Source organism: Anomaloglossus baeobatrachus, chromosome 1 (genome assembly GCF_048569485.1).
Source record: "Anomaloglossus baeobatrachus isolate aAnoBae1 chromosome 1, aAnoBae1.hap1, whole genome shotgun sequence".
NCBI classification, from domain to species: Eukaryota; Metazoa; Chordata; class Amphibia; order Anura; family Aromobatidae; genus Anomaloglossus; species Anomaloglossus baeobatrachus.
The window spans coordinates 823,087,643-823,108,833 of NC_134353.1; the positions used below are offsets into that span (position 1 = coordinate 823,087,643).

Sequence of the window (21,191 nt, forward strand, 5' to 3'; positions counted from 1 at the left end):
CTTTGCAACGGGGATGAATAATTTTATTTGTAACTAGCAATAATCAGGAGTCTATTACACATACTGGAGTCTTTAATGTGGAAAAATGCAACCTCGTTAACATGTAGAGTTGACTCCACGATGGACAGTTGCTCGTATACTTTCACTCTACATTAGCGGTTCCTTGCTTGGAATTTACTTTTTTTTCCTTTCTTACAGGAGAATGGCAGTCCTGAGGAGCATGCTTTATATGTATGGGACAACTTTATTTCAAAATCACCTGCTGAAAATGTGTTTTTTGTTGCACACAGCTATGGAGGACTCGCCTTTGTGGAGCTGGTAAGATCTATTGTATTTTTATAATATTAATATTATTTTAATAAATTCTTTTAACTGGTTACGTTTTTCCAACATGCTGAAATTAAATGTGTTTTTAGGTTGTAATATCACAGGTGTTGGAACTTAAACAAATAAACAGCTGCACTCTGAGACACTAAGGCATACAAACATTGAATATAGGAATTTGGACATGCATTACTGCTAAGGAAATAAATGTAAAAGTTGAGACACTTAGCTCATAGAAAAAGTCAGTTTTATGTGAGCCCAACAGCCAGCGTCAAGCCGTATCTCTTTTGCTGGGCCCCTACCTAAATGCCTCTACCGGGCTGAACACTCTACAGTTTTATGGGCGGAAAGAAAATTAGAAATTATTAATCACCTTCAGCTGGTGGGAAGGAGTGCTCAGTCATGAGGGGTGACCCTGTCAAGGGAGGAGTTTGGGTTGAAGACTGCTAATGGAGTCTTCGTTTGGGATATCCAGAGACGGTGCCGTGTTAGCTGTATATCAGTGCCAATATATCAATGTATATAAGACAGAGAACACACAGACATGCTCTCTCTTTCAGCCAGCATCATCAACTGACTCGTGTATTCTGATAGATCCAATTATACAGTAAGCATGAATAACCTTGAAGCTAACCAGGGAATACTTTTACTCCCCAATTTCTCACAGCACATGGCCTGCCTCCCGTACATTCCTTCTGTGTGAACATTACTGATAACACTTTTGCAGCTTCACATTCTGGCTTCATCATCTTTGGTTAACTCCTTCATGACTATACAACTTTGAATTATACTATAGGTATGTGCAATTGCTACATAGACAGATAATTATGCACCTACATCTACATTTTGATTATTTATATACACAGATATTCTTATTACGTTTGAACAAACAAGCTATAGCTCAGTGCCGCCTCCACAACCCGATCATCTAAAATGAGACTTCCTAAAGCTGGGGTCACACTAAGCGACAGCGACAACGACGTCGCTGTTACGTCACCATTTTCTGTGACGTAACAGCGACCTTGTAAGTCGCTGTTATGATCGCTGCTTAGCTGTCAAACACAGCAGAAGCAGCGATCATAACGTCGCTGTGCTACATGTGCAGAGAGCAGGGAGCCGCGCTTAGCGCTGGCTCCTTGCTCTCCTAGGTACAGTACACATCGGGTTAATTAACCCGATGTGTGCTGCAGCTACATGTCACACTGCAGAGAGCAGGGAGCAGCGCGTACTGCTTAGCGCTGGCTCCTTGCTCTCCTTGCTACAGTATACATCGGGTTAATTACCCGATGCGTACTGCAGCCACATGTCACAGTGCAGGAGCCGGCGCTGGCAGCAAGGGCGGAGGCTGGTAACGAAGGTAAATATCGGGTAACCAGGGAAAGGTCTTCCCTTGGTTACCCGATGTTTACGCTGGTTACAGCTTCGCAGCTGCCAGACGCCGGCTCCTGCTCGCTTCATTTCGTCGCTCTCTCGCTGTCACACACAGCGATGTGTGTGTCACAGCGGGAGAGTGACGACCAAAAAATGAAGCTGGACATTCAGCAACGACCTGCGACCTCACAGCAGGGGCCAGGTCGTTGCTGGATGTCACACACAGCGACAGCGACGGGACGTCGCTGCAACGTCACAGAAAATGGTGACGTAGCAGCGACGTCGTTGTCGTTGTCGCTGTGTGTGACACCAGCTTAAGAGACAAATGTGAACAAGTGCAAACTGAACATGAAATGTATATGTTGGAACTTTGTCCTGGAGATTAGGTCGAGAACATCCACTTACAAGCATTAATGTTTGCATGGAAATCAGGATTCATATTCAGATTTACTTAGAAGATTTTAAATTACTTTTTACTATTATCCATAAACAGCATTGTCTAATACAAATTATTTATTTCCATTATTCTGGAATTCTTTTGAATGTAGATATTTATTTTACTAACTTATATAGCGCCATTTATTTTTGATTTAATGAGATTATCATCACTGTCCCCATTGAGGCTCACAATCTAAATCCCCTATCAGTATGTGTTTTCAGTGTTGGAGGAAACTGTATGTTTTCCCCGTGTTTGTATCTCCTTGCACAAATTGTCCTTTGTGGGATTTGAACCCAGGACCCCAGTGCTACAAGTCTGCAGTGCTAACCACTGAGCCACCGTGCTGCTCATATGAAACTTTGTAGTATATAATTTTGGAAGATCGTGGAATCTTCCTCACCATCTACCAGTCTTTATTGTCTTTTTGCTGACTGTCTCGAAACTGTCAGAAACTTGTTCCATTAGTGTCAAAAAAATCCTTCCAGAATAAAACAACAAATAAAGGCAGGAGAAAGGGGGGAGATGCAGCTGCAGTTTCATATATGGGACAAACACCAGATCTTTTGTATCTGGACAGAAAGAATCTGGGGGTTTGTTGGAATCTTGTGCTGTAATTATCAGGACTAGTGGATTCAGTAACAAATAACATGATGTAATTTCAGATACACGTTGTAAATTGAAAAAAAAAAAATTTTAAACTTTTGTTTTCCTTTTTTTGTTTTGCTATATTTATGAGGAGTTTTGGAAATCTCAAAGTGAATTGGAATCAAAATATTCCTAACACTGGGGAGGACAACAGTAAACCAACATTGTAGGAGTAAAAAGATGCTATAATTATCTCTATTATGGGATGTAATACCGGACCAGATACTGCAGCCGACAATGAAATCTTTAGTAATAATAGTATTCTGGATACGGACAGCAGATAACAAAGAAACAGGACAGCGACGCTTCTGGAGTATTTGGTGCCACTAAGCAATTATCTTTAACCTGCAGCGAGTATTATTCTCTTAAACCGCAGGGAAAATAAATATCTTATCGCTTTCAACCATATTTTTCACTGAATCAACTTTTTTTTTCATTTCCAACTTTATTATGTTAATTGTTGTTTGGTTGCTGACGGGATGTAGAGCATTTTTGTAGGCTTAGCATTGTCCAGAACGCTTAAGAAAATTGTTTCACTGTGCTGTTTTATCGGTAGAAGAATGGAGAGTTGTCCATGGAGGGACTTCGGTCCAGCGATGACATTCTGTAAAGACTGAAATTACAGAGTACATAAATTGAATAAAAGAAGAAAATGATTAGAGGGGTTTTCTGACACCACATAGTTACCAGAAGTGAAGAAGAATAAAAGACTAATATGTGTTACTGCTCCGGTAATAGGATCGAACGGCTGCCCCATAAGACGTTTACACACAGTGTGCCGTTACATCCAGAGATTTTCTGATGTGTTCAGGTTACTGTTGTCTTTTTGTGTTAACCTGCGGCAGAGCAGACCGGTAATACTGCATTTTTGAAGAACAAAAATTAGGAAGAGACTTTTTTTGCTCTCTACCTGCAGTGTTGCAAACTTTTTTTTTTTTTTCTTTGGTAACCTGATGGTGAGGGTTCAGGTAACTTTTTTTCTTATTAATCCCTTAACAATCGCCAATATGACAGCTGTTAAGATGCCTTCCATTTTAAGATTGTGTTAAGGAAAAAGTGAATAGCGGAACCCCACGGGTGACAGCTGTATATGACAAGTGACACCCGTGTACATCTGCCCTGACTGGTTTTGGAACCAATCATGGCTAATGGCACCTTGAATTCTGCTGTCAATCCTGATATTGGTAACTAAGAGGTTTAGAGGGGGTTTAAAGACGCCTTTGACAGGATTTGACCCATCATCTAACAGGCTTCTGATGACCTCATGGTACCATGGCAAAGATCAGCACCAGAGATCACAAAAGGCCCTGTGATCTCTGGTGCTTATCTTTGCCATGGTACCGTGAGGTAAGCAGAACCTGTTAGATGATGTCTGGTGCAGTACACTAGTACAGTAATATGTGAGACCAGCTATCAAAGTAGAAATTTTAATTTCCACAGTGGCACTAAGTTAAAAAAAAAAAAAAAAAAAAGAGTAAAAATGTGCAAAAATCACAAACCTATTTCAACCACAAAAAAAACATAGCTTTAAAATTTGAAAAAGTAAAAATAATTGGCATTGCCGCGTCCAGGTGACTCGATTTATAAAACTGATGTTTTACCGTATTTTTCGCTTTATAAGACGCACTTTTGTTCCCCAAAATTTTGGGGGGAAGTAGGGGGTGCGTCTTATAATCCGAATATATGGGGGGGTGTATATCTAATATGTAAAGCTGAATGTGTGTGTATGTGTGTGTGTATGTCCGGGATTGGCATCTGCACCGTCGCAGCTACAGCCACAAAATTTTGCACACTCACACTTCTAGACCCCAAGAGCGTCTTAGGCTATGTTTTGAGGGGAAATTTTAACCCCGCACTTTACAGTTACTCACCAAAAAACCTGCCTCCATTAAAGCGAATGGAGCTGGGAGCCACAGTGCAGCCAGAACTTATATGGAATGTTGGCGTGTCACAATGCAGCCAGGGAAAGAGACAGACACAGACAGGGAAAGAGACAGACACAAAGAGACAGACACAGACAACTAGACAGACTGACAGGGAAAGAGACAGACACAGACAAAGAGACAGAGACAGACACAGGGAAACAGACAGACACAGGGAAACAGACAGACACAGGGAAACAGACAGACACAGGGAAACAGACAGACACAGGGAAACAGACAGACACAGGGAAACAGACAGACACAGGGAAACAGACAGGCAGACAGGGAAAGAGACAGGCAGACAGGGAAGGAAAGAGACAGACAGACAGGGAAAGAGACAGACAGACAGGGAAAGAGATTGAGAATGAAAATGAGAAAGCCGCGGAGACACCATCACATGTTTCTCAACGCTGGCAGGAAACTAGCCAGGTCTTTCACCGGGAAGGAACAACCACGGGAAGGGCAGTCTCCAGTCAAGGAGACCACCTATACCAAACATGGTATCCATCCACAAACAGCCGTTTCGGGGTATTTGCCCCTCATCAGTGTGGAGTAGGAATCTGGCTAGTGGGGGCAATGCCTAGTAAAAGACTACTTAAGCAAGCATTGTTGACCTTAGGGAGATCAACATATCCACTGCGGAGACACCATCACGTGTTTCTCAACGCAGTGATTCTAGAGCAAAGCCCCCTGGGAAGTATGCAAATGAGAAAGCCGCGGAGACACCATCACATGTTTCTCAACGCTGGCAGGAAACTAGCCAGGTCTTTCACCGGGAAGGAACAACCACGGGAAGGGCAGTCTCCAGTCAAGGAGACCACCTATACCAAACATGGTATCCATCCACAGACAGCTGTTTCGGGGTATTTGCCCCTCATCAGTGTGGAGTAGGAATCTGGCTAGTGGGGGCAATGCCTAGTAAAAGACTACTTAAGCAAGCATTGTTGACCTTAGGGAGATCAACATATCCACTGCGGAGACACCATCACGTGTTTCTCAACGCAGTGATTCTAGAGCAAAGCCCCCTGGGAAGTATGCAAATGAGAAAGCCGCGGAGACACCATCACATGTTTCTCAACGCTGGCAGGAAACTAGCCAGGTCTTTCACCGGGAAGGAACAACCACGGGAATGGCAGTCTCCAGTCAAGGAGACCACCTATAGCAAACATGGTATCCATCCACAGACAGCCGTTTCGGGGTAGGGAAAGAGATTGAGACAGACAAAGAGAGAGACAGACAAAGAGAGAGACAGAGATATATACAGAGGGGGAGACAGACATTATAATTACATTTATATCTATTTGTTTTGTGTTTTTTGTGTGCAGAATACATTTTTGGTAATACATTCTATTTTGTTAACAGCAGTTATTAACCCGGGCGAAGACGGGGTAGTACAGCTAGTGTGTGTGTATGTATGTATGTATATATATGTATGTATATATATGTATGTGTATATATATATATATATATATATATATATATATATATATATATATATATATATATATATATATAAAAATATGTATGTATGTGTATGTTTATATATAACTACACACTACAGAGTCCAGAGGAGGTGGGGGCAGTTCTGGAGTGCTGCTGGGGGCTGGTGAAAGCTGCAGGAGTCAGCGGCAGATCTCCTGCTCCTGCTCATTTAATATGCACTGCCGCTGTCAATCACCGGGGTGCTGAAACCGCACCGCGATGATGGGCTGGGGCAGCGGTGCATATTCTATCTGCCTGCGCCCCCCTTTGATGGCACATGCCCCCCCTGTGTTAGATATGGCCCCCATGCTGCTGCCCATAGTAAAATAAACTCTTTATTTACCTCCTCCAGCATGTCTCCCTGGTCTCTCTGCTGCCGCTGTGATCAGGCACGCAGAGATGATATCACTCTGCTGTGCCGATCACATGACCGGCACCGAGAACCGGGAAGTGCAGGAGCTCAGCAGCACGGAGCAAGATACCAGGGAGGACACTGGAGAAGGTAAGGAAAGAGTGTTTTATTTTACTATGGGCAGCAGCATGGGGGCCATATCTAACACAGGGGGAGGTGTGCCATCCATAGGGGGCCATATCTAACACAGGGGGAGGTGTGCCATCCATAGGTGACCATATTAAACACAGGGCGACGTGTGCCATCCATAGGGGGCCATGGGCAACACAGGGGGACGTGTGGCAACTGTAGGAGACGTGTGCCATCTATAGGAGACGTGTTCCAGCACGGGGACGTGTGCCATAAATAGGGGACGTGTTCCAGCAATAGGGGACGTGTGCCAGCAATAGGAGACGTGTGTCATCAATGGGGGAAATGTGGCATCACTGGGGGACATGTGGGATCACTGGGGGACGTGTGCCAGCACAAGGGGGCTATATTCAATATAAGGGGGCCATATCCAGATTTAGGGGGCATTATAAGATGGACCCCATTTAATATTAAAAAAAAATTCTCTTTTCCTTCACCAAATTTGGGGGTGCGTCTTATAATCAGGTGCGTCTTATAAAGCGAAAAATACGGTATTTATTTTGTACAGTGAACAACGTAAATAAAGCAAAAGTGTTGCTTTTTCATCATGCTGACACAAAAATTTTTATCGATTTAAAAGTAATATGTAAAAAAAAAATGTATCAATCAAAACTCCAAACTGTTTTGAAAAAAACAAGCCGTGATATGGCTTATTGGAAAAAATAAAATGGTTACATCTCAGAATATGGTGATGCAAAAACAAGTACATTTTTATATAATAGTACTGACCCAAAGAATAAATTGGAGTAATGGGTTTTGTCTGAATTGAATTTTTATTTGATTTACATGGAAACCCCGACGTAAGTGTTCATCGTGAAAACAAGAATGTGATCCTAGCATTGTATTTAAAGCAATCAAAAAATGTTATGTACCCCTAAATATTTAAAAACTACCCCCTAACTAATCCCACACAAAACCAGCCCCCACTCAGATGCTCCACTTGTCACTTGAAATATAGGGGATTCCTACTTTACTAGTAGAGCAATGGTGCTGGAAAAGCAGTATGGCACCACTTGTAATAAAATCCAGTAAAATCTGCGCACCTAAATCCAAATGCAGCTGTAGATGAATTCACTTGGAGGTGCAATTTCTACAATAGGGTCAACTATTGGGGTTTTCTGCTGTTCTGGCACCTTAGGGGATCTGCAAATGTTGGCTGCAAGCCATTCCTGAAAAATCTGTACTCCAAAAACTAAATAGCTCTCGTTGTTGCTCAACCCTTACTTGTGGCCAAGCAGTAGTTTCTGACCACATCTATGGCATCCCCACGTTGGTGAGAATTTTTTTTTCCCATCCACATTATAAAAGTTCTGTGAAGCATCAACGGGTTTAACATTTGAAGCACACCCTTAGATGAATTTCTCGATGAGTCTAGTTTAAAAAATCGGGGCATTTATGGAGGCTTCCGCTGTTTTGGTACGTCAGGGGCTCTGCAAATGAGACATGGTGTCTGCAATCTATTCCAGTGAAATTTTGTTTCCAAATGTTTATCATTCTGTTTTAAGCCCTCCTGTTTTTCCAAATAGAATTTTGACTACATGTGGGGTATTGCCATCTCAGAAGAACATGGGTAACAAACTGTAGGGTCCATTTTCTCTGGCAAAAATGAAAAATTTGGGGGTAAAACAATGTGTTAGCAGAATAAAACGTAATTTTCGTTTTCACATCCATCCACATTTTAGAAAGTTCTGTGAAACATCTATGTGTTCAACATGCTCAATACACCCCCTAGGTGAATTCTTTGATGGGTGTAATTTCCAAAATGGGGTATCGCCAGGAGAAAGTGGGTAACAAACTGTAGGGCCCACTTTTTCATGTTACGTCTTGCAAAAATTAAAAATATTGGAGTTACGAGCTCGTAAAACAATATTTTGGTGAAAAAACAAAAATTTTCAAAATGATGAGCCAATGTTATCAAATTCTCTGTAGTACTTGTGGGTTCAAAATGATCACTATACCCCTGAATAAAATTCTTGAGGGGTGTAGTTTCCATAATGGGATCAGTTGTGGGAGGTTTTTGCTGTTTAGGTGCCCTCAATCTATTTCAGCCAGACTCAAATAATGCTCCTTCTCTCGCAAGCCCGGCTGTTTGTCCAGTTTTCTGGCCACATGTGGGGCTTTAGTGAACTCTGAAGAAACTGGGTAACAAATTTTGGGGTCCAATTTGTTGTGCTATCCCTTATAAAATTGAAAAAAAATGGAGCTTAAGCGACATTTTAGAGTAAAATTTAAATTTATTTTTTATTCATTCCACTTGATGTTAATTTCTGTTAGCACTTGAAAAGTTAAAAAAACTTCCTGACAGCAGTAAGTAATGAAGTAATTTGAGGGTGCTTTTTTTAAAATGATATTACTTTTGGGAAGTTTTCAATTTATAGGCACTTCAAAGTCTTTTTAAATCTGAATAGATCCCTAAAGTAACAAGTTTTGTAAATTTCGTCAAAAATTAAGCATTGCTGCAAAAATTTTAATCCTTCCAATATCCAAACAAAATAAAATGAGATTTGAAAGATGATGCAGATCAGAGGTCGGGAACCTACGGCTCGTGAGCCAGATGTGGCTCTTTTGATGGCTGCATCTGGCTCGCAGACAAATCTTTAATAAAAAAAAATATATAACGCTAAAAAGCTGTCAGGAGAGTGCGCCTTATATCCCGGATGACTGCTTCCTGTGCCTCCGGAGCCTAACCCCGGCTCTTTCTCGTTCATGACACCAGCGCATGCGTACTTTGTACACAGACCGCTTCCTCCTTTCAATGGCTGCGTCAGGGGTGCATGCGTGCATCTCACTAGCAACTCTGGACGCGGACACTTCGGCCTAAGCCACACGGCGAGAAAATCGGTGCGAGTGGAGTGCGATAAAACATCGCATTCCCCTCGGACCAATTCTAGCTTGTATGTCAGCACACATGAGAGATTATTTTCTCAGCCCTAATGGGACCGAGAAAACAATCGCAGCATGCTGCGATTGTAAGCTGAGACTCTTTCTCTCGCACCCATTCAAGTGAATGGGGTGAGAGAAAAATCGCATTGCACTTGCGGTACACCGGTATACTGCCAGTGCAGTGCGAGAATGGCAATAGCCGACTACGGAGGAGAGAGGGAGAGAAATCCCACCTTCCCCTCCGTAGAGCCGGCCCGCCCCCCGCAGCTGAGGTCTGCTCACATGATCGGACCTCAGATGCAGGCATACTCGTATGACACTCGGCTCCTGCTGTGCTGCCAGCGCGAGCCGAGTCTCATGCGAGCATCGCAGTAGTGCCCCGTGTGGCCACAGCCTTCCATGAGTGCTCACACTGCACCGCTACTGGCCACGTATGCCATCTTTAACCTGGAAGTTTCCCTGATACTTTGGCGACTTTCACATCGGCAGACACTGCCGTTATCACTATATGCCACCGATACCAGGCGACTCCATATTTGGCAGCACGGTAGTGTATTCCACTATTCTTGTTATGGTAACTATCCACATGTCATTTTCTCGGATCTTTTCTGGTTACCCATTTTTTTAAAAACATTTTTTTCTTACTTGTTATTCTAGACTTCCCCATTACTTCTGCATCTTGTCATATACCTTCATTTACCCTTTGTACTGTGACTATAAGATCATAAGTTTTACAGACTCACATTAGGTTGTATTGTATTGTATGGCTCTTACAGAATTACATTTTAGAATATGTTCACGGCTCTCTCAGCCAGAAATGTTCCCGACCCCTGATGCAGATGTAAGGTAGATATATGGGAAATGTTATTCACAGATAATTTTGTTCAGCATGACTAACTGGTTTAAGAATATAAAAATTTAGAGTTTAAAAATGTACATTTGTTTCAAATTTTTTTACAAAATTCCAGTGTTTTTACTAATTAACTAAAAAAACAACTAAATTTACCAATAAAATAATCAGAATTACTGGGATCCGTTGAAGTATTCAAGAGTTTCTGGCATTGCACTTCTCCGTATTATATGCCATTGTGAGAAAGCCCAAAATCTGTTAATGCTCTCTATAAAGTGAGACCACATCTGCATTGACAGATGAGGCGTCAGTGAGGCGCTACTGAGGAGGCGTCAGTGAGGTGCTACTGAGGAGGCGTCAGTGAGGTGCTACTGAGGAGGCGTCAGTGAGGTGCTACTGAGGAGGCGTCAGTGAGGCGCTACTGAGGAGGCGTCAGTGAGGTGCTACTGAGGAGGCGTCAGTGAGGTGCTACTGAGGAGGCGTCAGTGAGGTGCTACTGAGGAGGCGTCAGTGAGGTGCTACTGAGGAGGCGTCAGTGAGGTGCTACTGAGGAGGCGTCAGTGAGGTGCTACTGAGGAGGCGTCAGTGAGGCGCTACTGAGGAGGCGTCAGTGAGGCGCTACTGAGGAGGCGTCAGTGAGGCGCTACGGAGGAGGCGTCAGTGAGGCGCTACGGAGGAGGCGTCCGAGAGGCGCAACTGAGGAGGCATCAGTGAAGCGCCACTGAGGGGGCGTCCCACTGAGGAGGTGTCCGAGAGGCGCCACTGAGGAGGCGTCCAAGAAGCGCTACTGAGGAGTTGTCCATGAGGTGCATTCTAGCTATTGGCAGGTGTAATGCATGCATCTTTTTCTGATGTGCAATTTCTGTCCGTTGTGCACAAGTCTGGGAGCTGGACCCTACATCAGCTGCATGACTCGTCTTTAAATGCAGAAGTTGGAGGTACTAGATAACCACTGGAATGTCATTAGCCATTCATATCACTGCATTATTTTTCAAGAAATCCTGTGGTGAAAAAACCTATTTGTACTGGAGGAAACTATTCCTCTGCAGTACAGTAATCTGATCTCATCATTAGGCTGATTTTTTTTTTTGTTTTGGTGCTTATATATGGAGATCGCCTGAATGACTTATTTATGTAAAGCTATTTATAATTGATATATTTCTGTGCACACACAGACTGAGCTGCTCCGGCATCCCGACAGCGTGCTTAGAGTAGTGATAGAAAGCTGTTTTTTTTTTTATTTCTGAACACTCATTTTAGAGGTTAGAAGGACAGAAACAGTGTTGGTTCCACGGGCGTTACAGAAGTTTATTTTTTTATTACATTTTGTAATTTAATGGTGCCATTCCCCTTGGAATTCTCCGAGAAAGAAGAGATAAAGTTCTTAATATCAGCAAAAAGCTGGTGAGTGGAAGAAAAACATTAATGCCATTTGGGAACTGGAGGCAGCTGTTAATAATCCTTTCCACAATGCGCAGTACATGCGCTGGAGGCTTTGAATGCTGGAATGGTTAAAGATGCGCTCACAAGTGCTGCATCATGTGAGAAACAGCGAAAACTTAGGGGTTTGTTTGATGAAGTGGTGACAGTGGACTAAGAAGCCGGTTGGCATCCCGTAACTATCCACATGATGTCATGATATGCTTAATATATTGTTCATTTATTCTGATTACTTATAAGGTGACATCATATTCTTGTTCAACCAGTCACAAAAAAAAACGGTCCGGTTCAGCTGATGGCAAAAAAAGATGTGTACAGGCACTGAATCATAATGGAACACGTGAAAAAAAAAACAGTAATCTTGTCCAGCACTCAATCTCCAAATATTCATGTAGCAAAGCTTTATTGATCTATTGGAAAAAAAATACAAAAAAACACAAGTTTAAACATAGGGCATCCTGTAAAAATAATCCTACCTAGAAATGTGTACGACTCTTAAGGGTGCTTTACACGCTGCGACATCGCTATGTGACATGCCAGATCGCAGATGTGATCTGCCGAGATCGCACATGTGACCGGCGCTATAAAACTGACCTATGTGCGATCGCTAACTAGATCGCTAGTGATGTCGCAGCGTGTAAAGCACCCTTTAGTCATGGCATAATAGGAAGCCAGGTCCTTGTTCAACTTACATGTCTCCATGTATTCAATTGGTGAACAAGCTACTATTTTATATGGCCAATATATACCCTGATGCAAACACAACGAACAGTGAGATATTTAAAGGGATAAAATCAAAAGTATGCGAAAAGAGAGGAGAAAAAGAAATATATTATTCTTTATAATTATTATTTGTTCATATGGTCATAAGTATTCAGACCCTTTACTCACTCTCCTATTTAAGTCACATGCTGTGCATTTCCTTCTGATCCTCATTGAGATGGTTCTACTTCATTGGAGTCCAGCTGTGTTTAATTAAACTGATAAGACTTGATTTGGAAAGGCACACACCTGTCTATATAAGACCTCACAGCTCACAGTGCATGTCAGACCCAATGAGAACCATGAGGTCAAATGAACTTCCCAAAGAGCTCAGAGACAGAATTGTGGCAAGAGACCGATCTGGCCATGGTTACAAAAGAATTTCTGCAGTACTCAAGGTTCCTATGAGCACCGTGGCCTCCATAATCCTTAAATGGAAGACGCTTGGGACCACCAGAACTCTTCCTAGACCTGACCGTCCAGCCAAACTGAGCAATCGTGGGAGAAGTGCCTTGGTGAGAGAGGTGAAGAAGAACCCCAAGATCACTGTGACTGAGCTCCAGAGATGCAGTAGGGAGATGGGAGAAAGTTCTGCAAAGTCAACTATCACTGCTGCCGTCCACCAGTTCTGCCTTTGTCAGAGTGGCCTGATGGAAGCCTCTCCTCAGTGCAAGACGTATGAACGCCCGCATAGAGTTTGCAAAAATACACATGAAGGACTCCCAGACTATGAGAAATAAGATTATCTGATGAGACAAAGATAGAACTTTTTGGTGATAATTCTAAGCGGTAGGTGTGGAGAAAATAGTGAAAAATAGTGGTGGCAGCATCGTGCTATGGGGGTGTTTTTCAGCTGCAGTGACACTGGTTGCAATTGAAGGAAAGATGAATGTGGCCAAGTACAGAGATATCCTGCACTTGACCTCAGACTTGGCCGAAGGTTCACCTTCCAACAAGACAATGACCCTAAGCACACAGCTAAAATAACAAAGGGTCGCTTCAGAACAACTCTGTGACTATTCTTGACTGGCCCAGCCAAAGCCCTGACCTAAACCCAATTGAGCATCTCTGGAGAGACCTGAAAATGACTGACGACCAACGTTCACCATCCTACCTGATGGAACTGGAGAAGATCTGCAAGGAAGACTGTCAGAGGATCCCCAAATCTAGGTGTGAAAAACTTGTTGCATCATGCCCAAGAAGACTCATGGCTGTACTAGCACGTGCCACCTCCGGGCGCCATTTTCCTTAAGTCCGCTGCAGAGAATCAATGGGCTGGAGGCAGCGTGTGCGCAGATGGGATCCTCAGCCGAGAGCTCCATCTGTGCATGCACCGATTCCGGGCGCCATTATTTGAAGCCCGCACCGTCAACATTTTCAGAATGGCGGTCACTGCCTCACTGCCTGCAGCACAGTGCCTGCCACTGCCTGTAGCACAGCGCCCGGCACCACCTGCAGCTTTGTGCCCGGCACTGCCCACTGCATTCTCCCTGTCTCCTATGAGCCCACTCCACCAGGTAAGCTACATTCGGATTATAAAACGCACCCCTTTTTTTCCCTCCCAAATTTTGGGAATAAAAGTGCGTCTTATAATCCGAAAAATACTTTACATTTTTGTAAGTCACTGAGTGTATTATTGGATAAAGTACAAGTATTGGAAAATTAAAGTGCAAAAAAAAATCAACCAGTCTATATAGCGTTAATTGAAGAATAGTCCTTTAATTTCTAGTATTTACTGAAGTAAAATGTCTGTTGTTAGAAATTAACACACTGTATGGCTTGCTTTTTTATCATATATTATATAAAGGTTAGTTGATTTGTGAATTTACTCTTTTGAAAATAAAATTTAAAAAAAATCCCGATTTTTATTTTTTTTCTCTTTAACATTGGATAATGTGATATTAGTTGTATGGCATGTCTCTTTCCTGGCTCTTGAGAAATCTCACACTTGAAGTATACTGATTGATTGCGTTTAGAGCCTTCTTTCACGCTGTCCGTTAACCCCATGCTTGCCAAGACAAAAAAAGCTCAAATAACTAACTACCACTTAAAAGATTTAAAAGTCAGAACTGCCAGGCACAACAGATGACCAAAGTGTCACCACGTCTTTGCTTGTCTCTCTCATCACACTGGTGGACAAGTCTCCACTTTTGTTCCTCTTTCATAATAAGCCACACAGATGTTTCAGAACAAGCTTTGACTTCTGACCTGAAGGTTGCGAAGGTCATGCTGCTCAGGGCCTGTGAAATTATCACAAGCTGAGTTAAAGTTTTTCCCCATCACAGGAAGTGGCCAGTAAGTAAGAAATAGAAAAGGAGCTTTGTCAAGGAGACAAGATGGTCCCAGTCAGGGATGGCTTCTGTAGAGCGCATACGCTGCAGGAGGTGCATGCTTGGGAGGAAAAATATAATATAACCACAGGCACATCACATATCTGTCATGCGAACCAAGATCTGAGCAGTATATTTACTTAATATGTCTTTTGTTAGAATGTAATAGGAGTAGAACGTATGTGTTTATATAGACTCTTAAATGGGGCTCCTCGGCAAAAAATCACCTTGTAAATATCTGCCCTTAGAATTGGCCATGTGTGACTCCTCTATTGTACACTTGAGTTTCTTGTTAACTTGTTCGCTTTCACACACTGCTGGTCCGGTGTGATGCCAGGTTATAAATATGTTGATTTTAGATCATGTTCTAAGAAGAGCCTATCACGAGGCAACATCTCTTTTTGCCTCGGAAGAGCAGTTACATGACGAAGCCATCATGGTCTTTGTGTAGCGGATTCTTTTTGTGTGGAACTGGTTCAATCATTGATGCGTAATTGTTAGTTCAATAGATCAGGCCACAAAACCTTCCAGACACATTGCCAGGTTTCATTCCCTTACTTAAAAATTTTTTATTGGGACTTTTATTTTGGTTTAAACTGTCCTAATTACCTATGTAATTATGTGTAACTGTATTAAAGGGATTATCCACTACTTGGACAACCCTTTCTCAATTACAAAATTCCTTGACGTAGCATAAAGATACCTTATACTTTCCTTCGCTGCCAGCACAATTCCTAGGTATCCCGTAGCTTGCACCATATTGTTATATTACCTGAGCCCTGCAGCCATTCAACGGCTACTAAAGGGCCGCGTCACACTCACTTCCTTTAGACTAAACTGACAACCGGAAGAAGAGAGAGCTGCTGCTGCTTTCTGACTTACTTCAGGTGTCGGTTTTCTCTGAAACAAGTGAGAGTTAATTTGCTGCAGATTGAATGCAGGCTCATGTGGACATAACGTCACAGGAGCCCCAGGACACCAGGTGCCAACATCACTGGAATATAATATATATTATTAGTATAAAACCTCTATGTGGGAATATTGTAATTGAGAAGGGGTTGTCTGAGTAGTGGTACACTTACTGATGGCAGTTCTCCTATTATTTCCCATGTGATTTGCATACAGACTAAGCAGCAAACACTAAAATTTATTTGTGAGCCATATGTTGCTTTCTCTGTTTATGGAACCTCATTCTGAGGTTACTTGGGCTTATATTGAAGAAAGTAACTCTGCCCCACAGAAGAACATTCACTGTGTGAGCCAGCAAAGAAGGGAAGCGGTCATGTGGGTCTTGAATGGTGAAGGAAACCAGGGAAGATGGCAATTGTAAGGATATCTAAAGGGAACCTGTCTTGTCAAAAAAACACTATTAACCTGCAGATATGAGAGGAACTGATCTTTATTCCTCCCAGCAGCCTCTGCCTTTCAGTTATGGAGGTGCATCTGGAGCAGTTTCAGTCATCGCTCAGTAGACCATGACGAGTGGCTGTAACCACACCTTAGCACTGACTGACATTCTTTCAGACAATGCCAGGGCAATATTACAGCGGCTGCTCACTGTGTTTTGAGTGATGACTGAAAGTGTTCCAGCTGCACCTCCATAACTGAAAGCCAGAGGCTGCCTGGAGGAGTTAAGATCATTTCCTCTCAGTAGTCGGGCTCTCAGTTCAGCAGCTGAGCAGGTTTAGAACACTATTAACCTGCAGATTAATCCCATATCTGCAGGTTAATGTTTTTTGACATAAGTTCCCTTTAAACATTGTAGGGATTCACTCGCTTCTAGCAGCTGGTAGCATTCTCATAGGCACACAAGCACATGATTCCTTGGTCAAACAGAGTTGTTGCATAAACTACTGGCAAAGAAACACAGCCTTTCTCTGGATCAGGAAACAAAAATTAACAGTTCACGTTAAGACATATGTAGGGGCACCCATAGAGTTAATGTCCAGTAGTTCAAGGCCAGTATGCTTCACCTTCACTGGTTTTCTCCCAGTTCCAGGACCGCTCAGACACAGGACCAACTGTCCAACATGAAACGGACCTTTTCCTTTAGTCATCAGCAGACTGCTCCAGCTTCCAGCTGACCCTGGCAGACTCCATTCAGAAAGACTCCATCTCAGTTGCTACGGCCAACTACCTCATGTCTCTGTGACTTCAATTGGTGGACAGAGATCATGTACTTGACAGGATTTTACTTCGTACGCAATGATGATGACTAAAGAGTGTTCCGGGCAATGCATTAACACTAGTGTTGCGCACGCCAGTCTTAATGAACGGTTTGCTGGAATACGATGTGCGGAATTCATTAAAATGTGCATGCCACTTAATGATTTCAGCGCGTGCTCTGTGGCTTGCACCTCTCCAGAGATGCTACCCCAGCTAGAGACAAGAAATGCCAGCAGCTTTGATGAATTTGAGAAGTAAATGTAGTTTTGCCCCTTTCTGTCCTGGCTCCTGCCCATTTCAGTATATGGGCTACAAACACCAAAAGTCACAATCATTATTTGGACAATTCCGTGTTGCTCAAAAATGTTACAATTTTTCAAAGTGTTCTACGCTGGCTTTCTGAAATGTGTTTGCGGATGAACTGGTCATGGAAGCTGTGAAGTTTTGTCTCTTTCAATAAAGAATTGTTAAAGAGGATCTCGATGCTGGAATCATATCTTATTGCTCTTTGTCTTTGGAGCTCACAGCTCTTTTGCCTGAAGTCACACAGCATGGCGGCTGTCAGTAAAGTAAGAGGAGGCGGTGCTAGGCAGGGATTAGAGCTGGAGTGACAGAGGCTTCCGATCTACCCCAGTCCTCAATCCTCGTTTACATATAAATTCACACTGATTTCTAGTAATGGAATAGCAGGCTAGTTACATAGTTACATAGTTACTAAGGTTGAAAAAAGACCTAGGTCCATCCAGTTCAACCTTCCTCCACCAGTTCTACATTTGGTCACAAAGTCACTTATAACCAACAATGTTGTGTGTACTGAGGAAATCATCCAGCCCTATTTTGAAAGCTGTTATAGTATCTGTCATTACTACCTCTTGTGGTAGGGCATTCCACAGTCGGACTGCTCTAACTGTAAAGAACCATTTCCTATTTAGCTGCCGGAATCGCTTTTCTTCCACTCGCAGTGAATGCCCCCTGGTCCTTAGTATTGTCTTTGGAAGAAATAAGTCATGTGCCAGTCCTTTATATTGACCACACATGTATTTATACATATAAATGAGATCTCCTCTGAGACGTCTTTTTTTCTAAGCTAAACATCTAACTTTTTCAACCTGTCATCATACGGGCGGCCTTCCATTCCCTGTAATAGTCTAGTTGCCTGCCTTTGAACTGATTCTAACTTCTGAATGTCCTTTTTAAAATGTGGAGCCCAAAACTGAATCCCATATTCCAGAAGTGGCCTTACAAGTGATTTATTATTATTATTATTATTATTTATTATTATAGCGCCATTTATTCCATGACGCTTTACAAGTGAAAGAGGGTATACGTACAACAATCATTAACAGTACAAGACAGACTGGTATAGGAGGAGAGAGGACCCTGCCCGCGAGGGCTCACAGTCTACAGGGAATGGGTGATGGTACAATAGGTGAGGACAGAGCTGGTTGCGCAGTGGTCTACTGGGCTGAGGGCTATTGTAGGTTGTAGGCTTGTTGGAAGAGGTGGGTCTTGAGGTTCCTCTTGAAGCTTTCCACGGTAGTGGAGAGTCTGATGTGCTGAGGTAGAGCGTTCCAGAGTATGGGGGATGCGCGGGAGAAATCTTGTACACGATTGTGGGAAGAGGAGATAAGAGAGGAGCAGAGAAGGAGATCTTGTGAGGATCTAAGGTTGCGTGCAGGTAGGTACTGGGAGACTAGGTCACAGATGTAGGGAGGAGACAGGTTGTGCATGGCTTTGTATGTCATGGTTAATGTTTTGAACTGGAGTCGTTGGGCGATGGGAAGCCAGTGAAGGGATTGGCAGAGTGGCGAGGCTGGGGAGTAGCGAGGGGAGAGGTGGATTAAGCGGGCCGCAGAGTTTAGGATAGATTGGAGGGGTGCAAGAGTGTTGGAAGGGAGGCCAGAGAGCAGGAGGTTGCAGTAGTCGAGGCGGGAGATGATGAGGGCATGCACTAATGTTTTTGCAGATTCTTGGTTAAGAAAAGCACGGATCCGGGAGATATTTTTGAGTTGTAGTCTGGATGAGGTGAAGAGGGCTTGGATGTGTGGCTTGAAGGATAGAGCAGAGTCGAGGGTCACTCCAAGGCAACGAGCCTTGGAGATTTATAGAGGGGTAACAATACGTTGGGATCACGGGATCTAATCTCTCTTTTTATACACCCTAGAATCTTGTTTGCTTAAGCAGCTGCTGCCTGACATTGAGCGCTGCTGCTCAGCTTATTTGTAATGAGAATACCCAAGTCCTTCTCCTGCTCTGTAGTCCCGAGTTTACTTCCATTTAATGTATACGCAGTTATAGGATTACTCCGTCCTAGGTGCATTACTTTACATTTATCAACATTAAATCTCATTTGCCAAGTATCTGCCCATTCTGACATCTTATCCAGATCTTTTTGTAATATTGTACTATCAAGGTCAGTTTTTAATATCCTACATAGTTTGGTGTCATCAGTTTGTAACGTTATTGCTGGACTTGTCTTTGTAAGAGCTGTATGCACATAAAAATCATTTTGGGGGAAAACCCTGTTGACAGCTTAACTTTAAAGAGATAGCAGTCCTGAATTTAATTACCAATTAAAAAATATGTATTAATTTATGTTTTTATTTATCTAAGTAAATCTCCATACTTTTTTTTTTATTTTTTAAGGCATGTAATTGCTCCTAATATCAACTTTTAAGTCTTCAGAAACACTGACTGCACACTCCAGACTTTGCCCATGTGTATTATTTCCCATGTGCATTTTTCGTTTTTTTATAAGCTGCTTTAAAATATGTAAATTCTAATTATATTAAGTCTGTGCGGCTGGTAAGGAGGCTGCAGAAATGAAGTGTGTAAAGGATTGTGTGCAGGAACAGCCTTTCTTTAACACTTAAATATGTTAAACAAGAAATCAATATGCTCTTGGGATTAATACTAGTTTCTGAGTAGTTAAATGTACGTTATCTGTCTAGACGAGGAGCAGATGGAACAGGGCAGTGTTCTGCTCATCTCCAGACAATTGAGAGAAAACTAATATACAGTGCAGCATAGGCTGTCAGAAAAATGGGACTAAGTAAAAGAGTAATTACTGTGGCTACGGACGCAGACGCTTCTAAACCGGGAAGGTACAAATGTATTAGCAGGATCAGATTTCTTAATGGTTGGTTGTAGGTTTTTTTTTTTCCTTTTCTAGTTGCAGTAGAAATAGCACTTTATACATTAATTTTCTGGTAGTGGATATTGCACATAGACACAGGAGCCAAGCAGAATACAGAGCTGCAGTGTCCACTATGGAGGTCAGACAGCAGCTGCCTGTAATGGTGCAAGAGGTGGGTTCAGATGCCTTCAAAATGAATGTCAAAATAAAATTTAAGGCGTGTACAAAGGGATTCAATTATAGCACCTTAACTTTAGTAAGTAGTAAGGCACCCGCCGGCTATGTGGAAGGAAGGAGGTGGGCGGGATATTTACATCCTGCTCATCTCCGCTCCTCCGCTTCTATTGGCCGGCTGCCGTGTGACGCCGAACGTCCCTCCCACTTCAGGAAGTGTATGTTCGTCGCCCACAGTGAGGTCGTCCGGAAGGTAAGTACATGTGACGGGGTTAAACGAGTTTGTGCGCCACGGGCAGCGATTTGCCCGTGACGCAAAAATGACGGGGGCAGGTACGATCGCTCGTGCTATTGCACGATAGATCGACTCGTGTAAAGCAGGCTTTACACTTTTGGTAAATGTACAGTGGGAAACAATTTGGGAAGCCAGGATTTCATTTTCCTATTAATTGCCTAATTGAGAAATGCCATGTTTAAATCCTCATAATTATTGTCAAAAACACAATTAGGCTGTGTGCGCACAGTGCATTTTTTTTGTGCCGATTGTGACCCAAATCTGCATGTCTACATTCAAGCAAGCTATGCCAGCAAAGTCAATGAGAATTCTGAATTGTTCTGCGCATGTTGCTTATTTTTTCTTTTCAGATTTGGTGTAGAAAATCTGCAACATGTAAATTTTTGGTGCGTTTTTCCAGCTTTTTTTTTTAGCTCTTCCACTTAACGCAT

The 21,191-nt window shown here is 42.7% G+C and overlaps 1 protein-coding gene across 2 annotated transcripts in view; it reads left to right on the plus strand.

The window, feature by feature from the left end:
• ARB2A (ARB2 cotranscriptional regulator A) overlaps positions 1-21,191 on the plus strand; it is a 631,322-nt gene that overhangs the window by 315,747 nt on the left and 294,384 nt on the right. For both annotated transcript variants that reach the window (XM_075325101.1, XM_075325100.1), the window contains one exon: positions 199-318. In XM_075325101.1, coding sequence (XP_075181216.1) covers positions 199-318 — 120 coding nt within the window. The remainder of the gene's footprint in view (positions 1-198; positions 319-21,191) is intronic.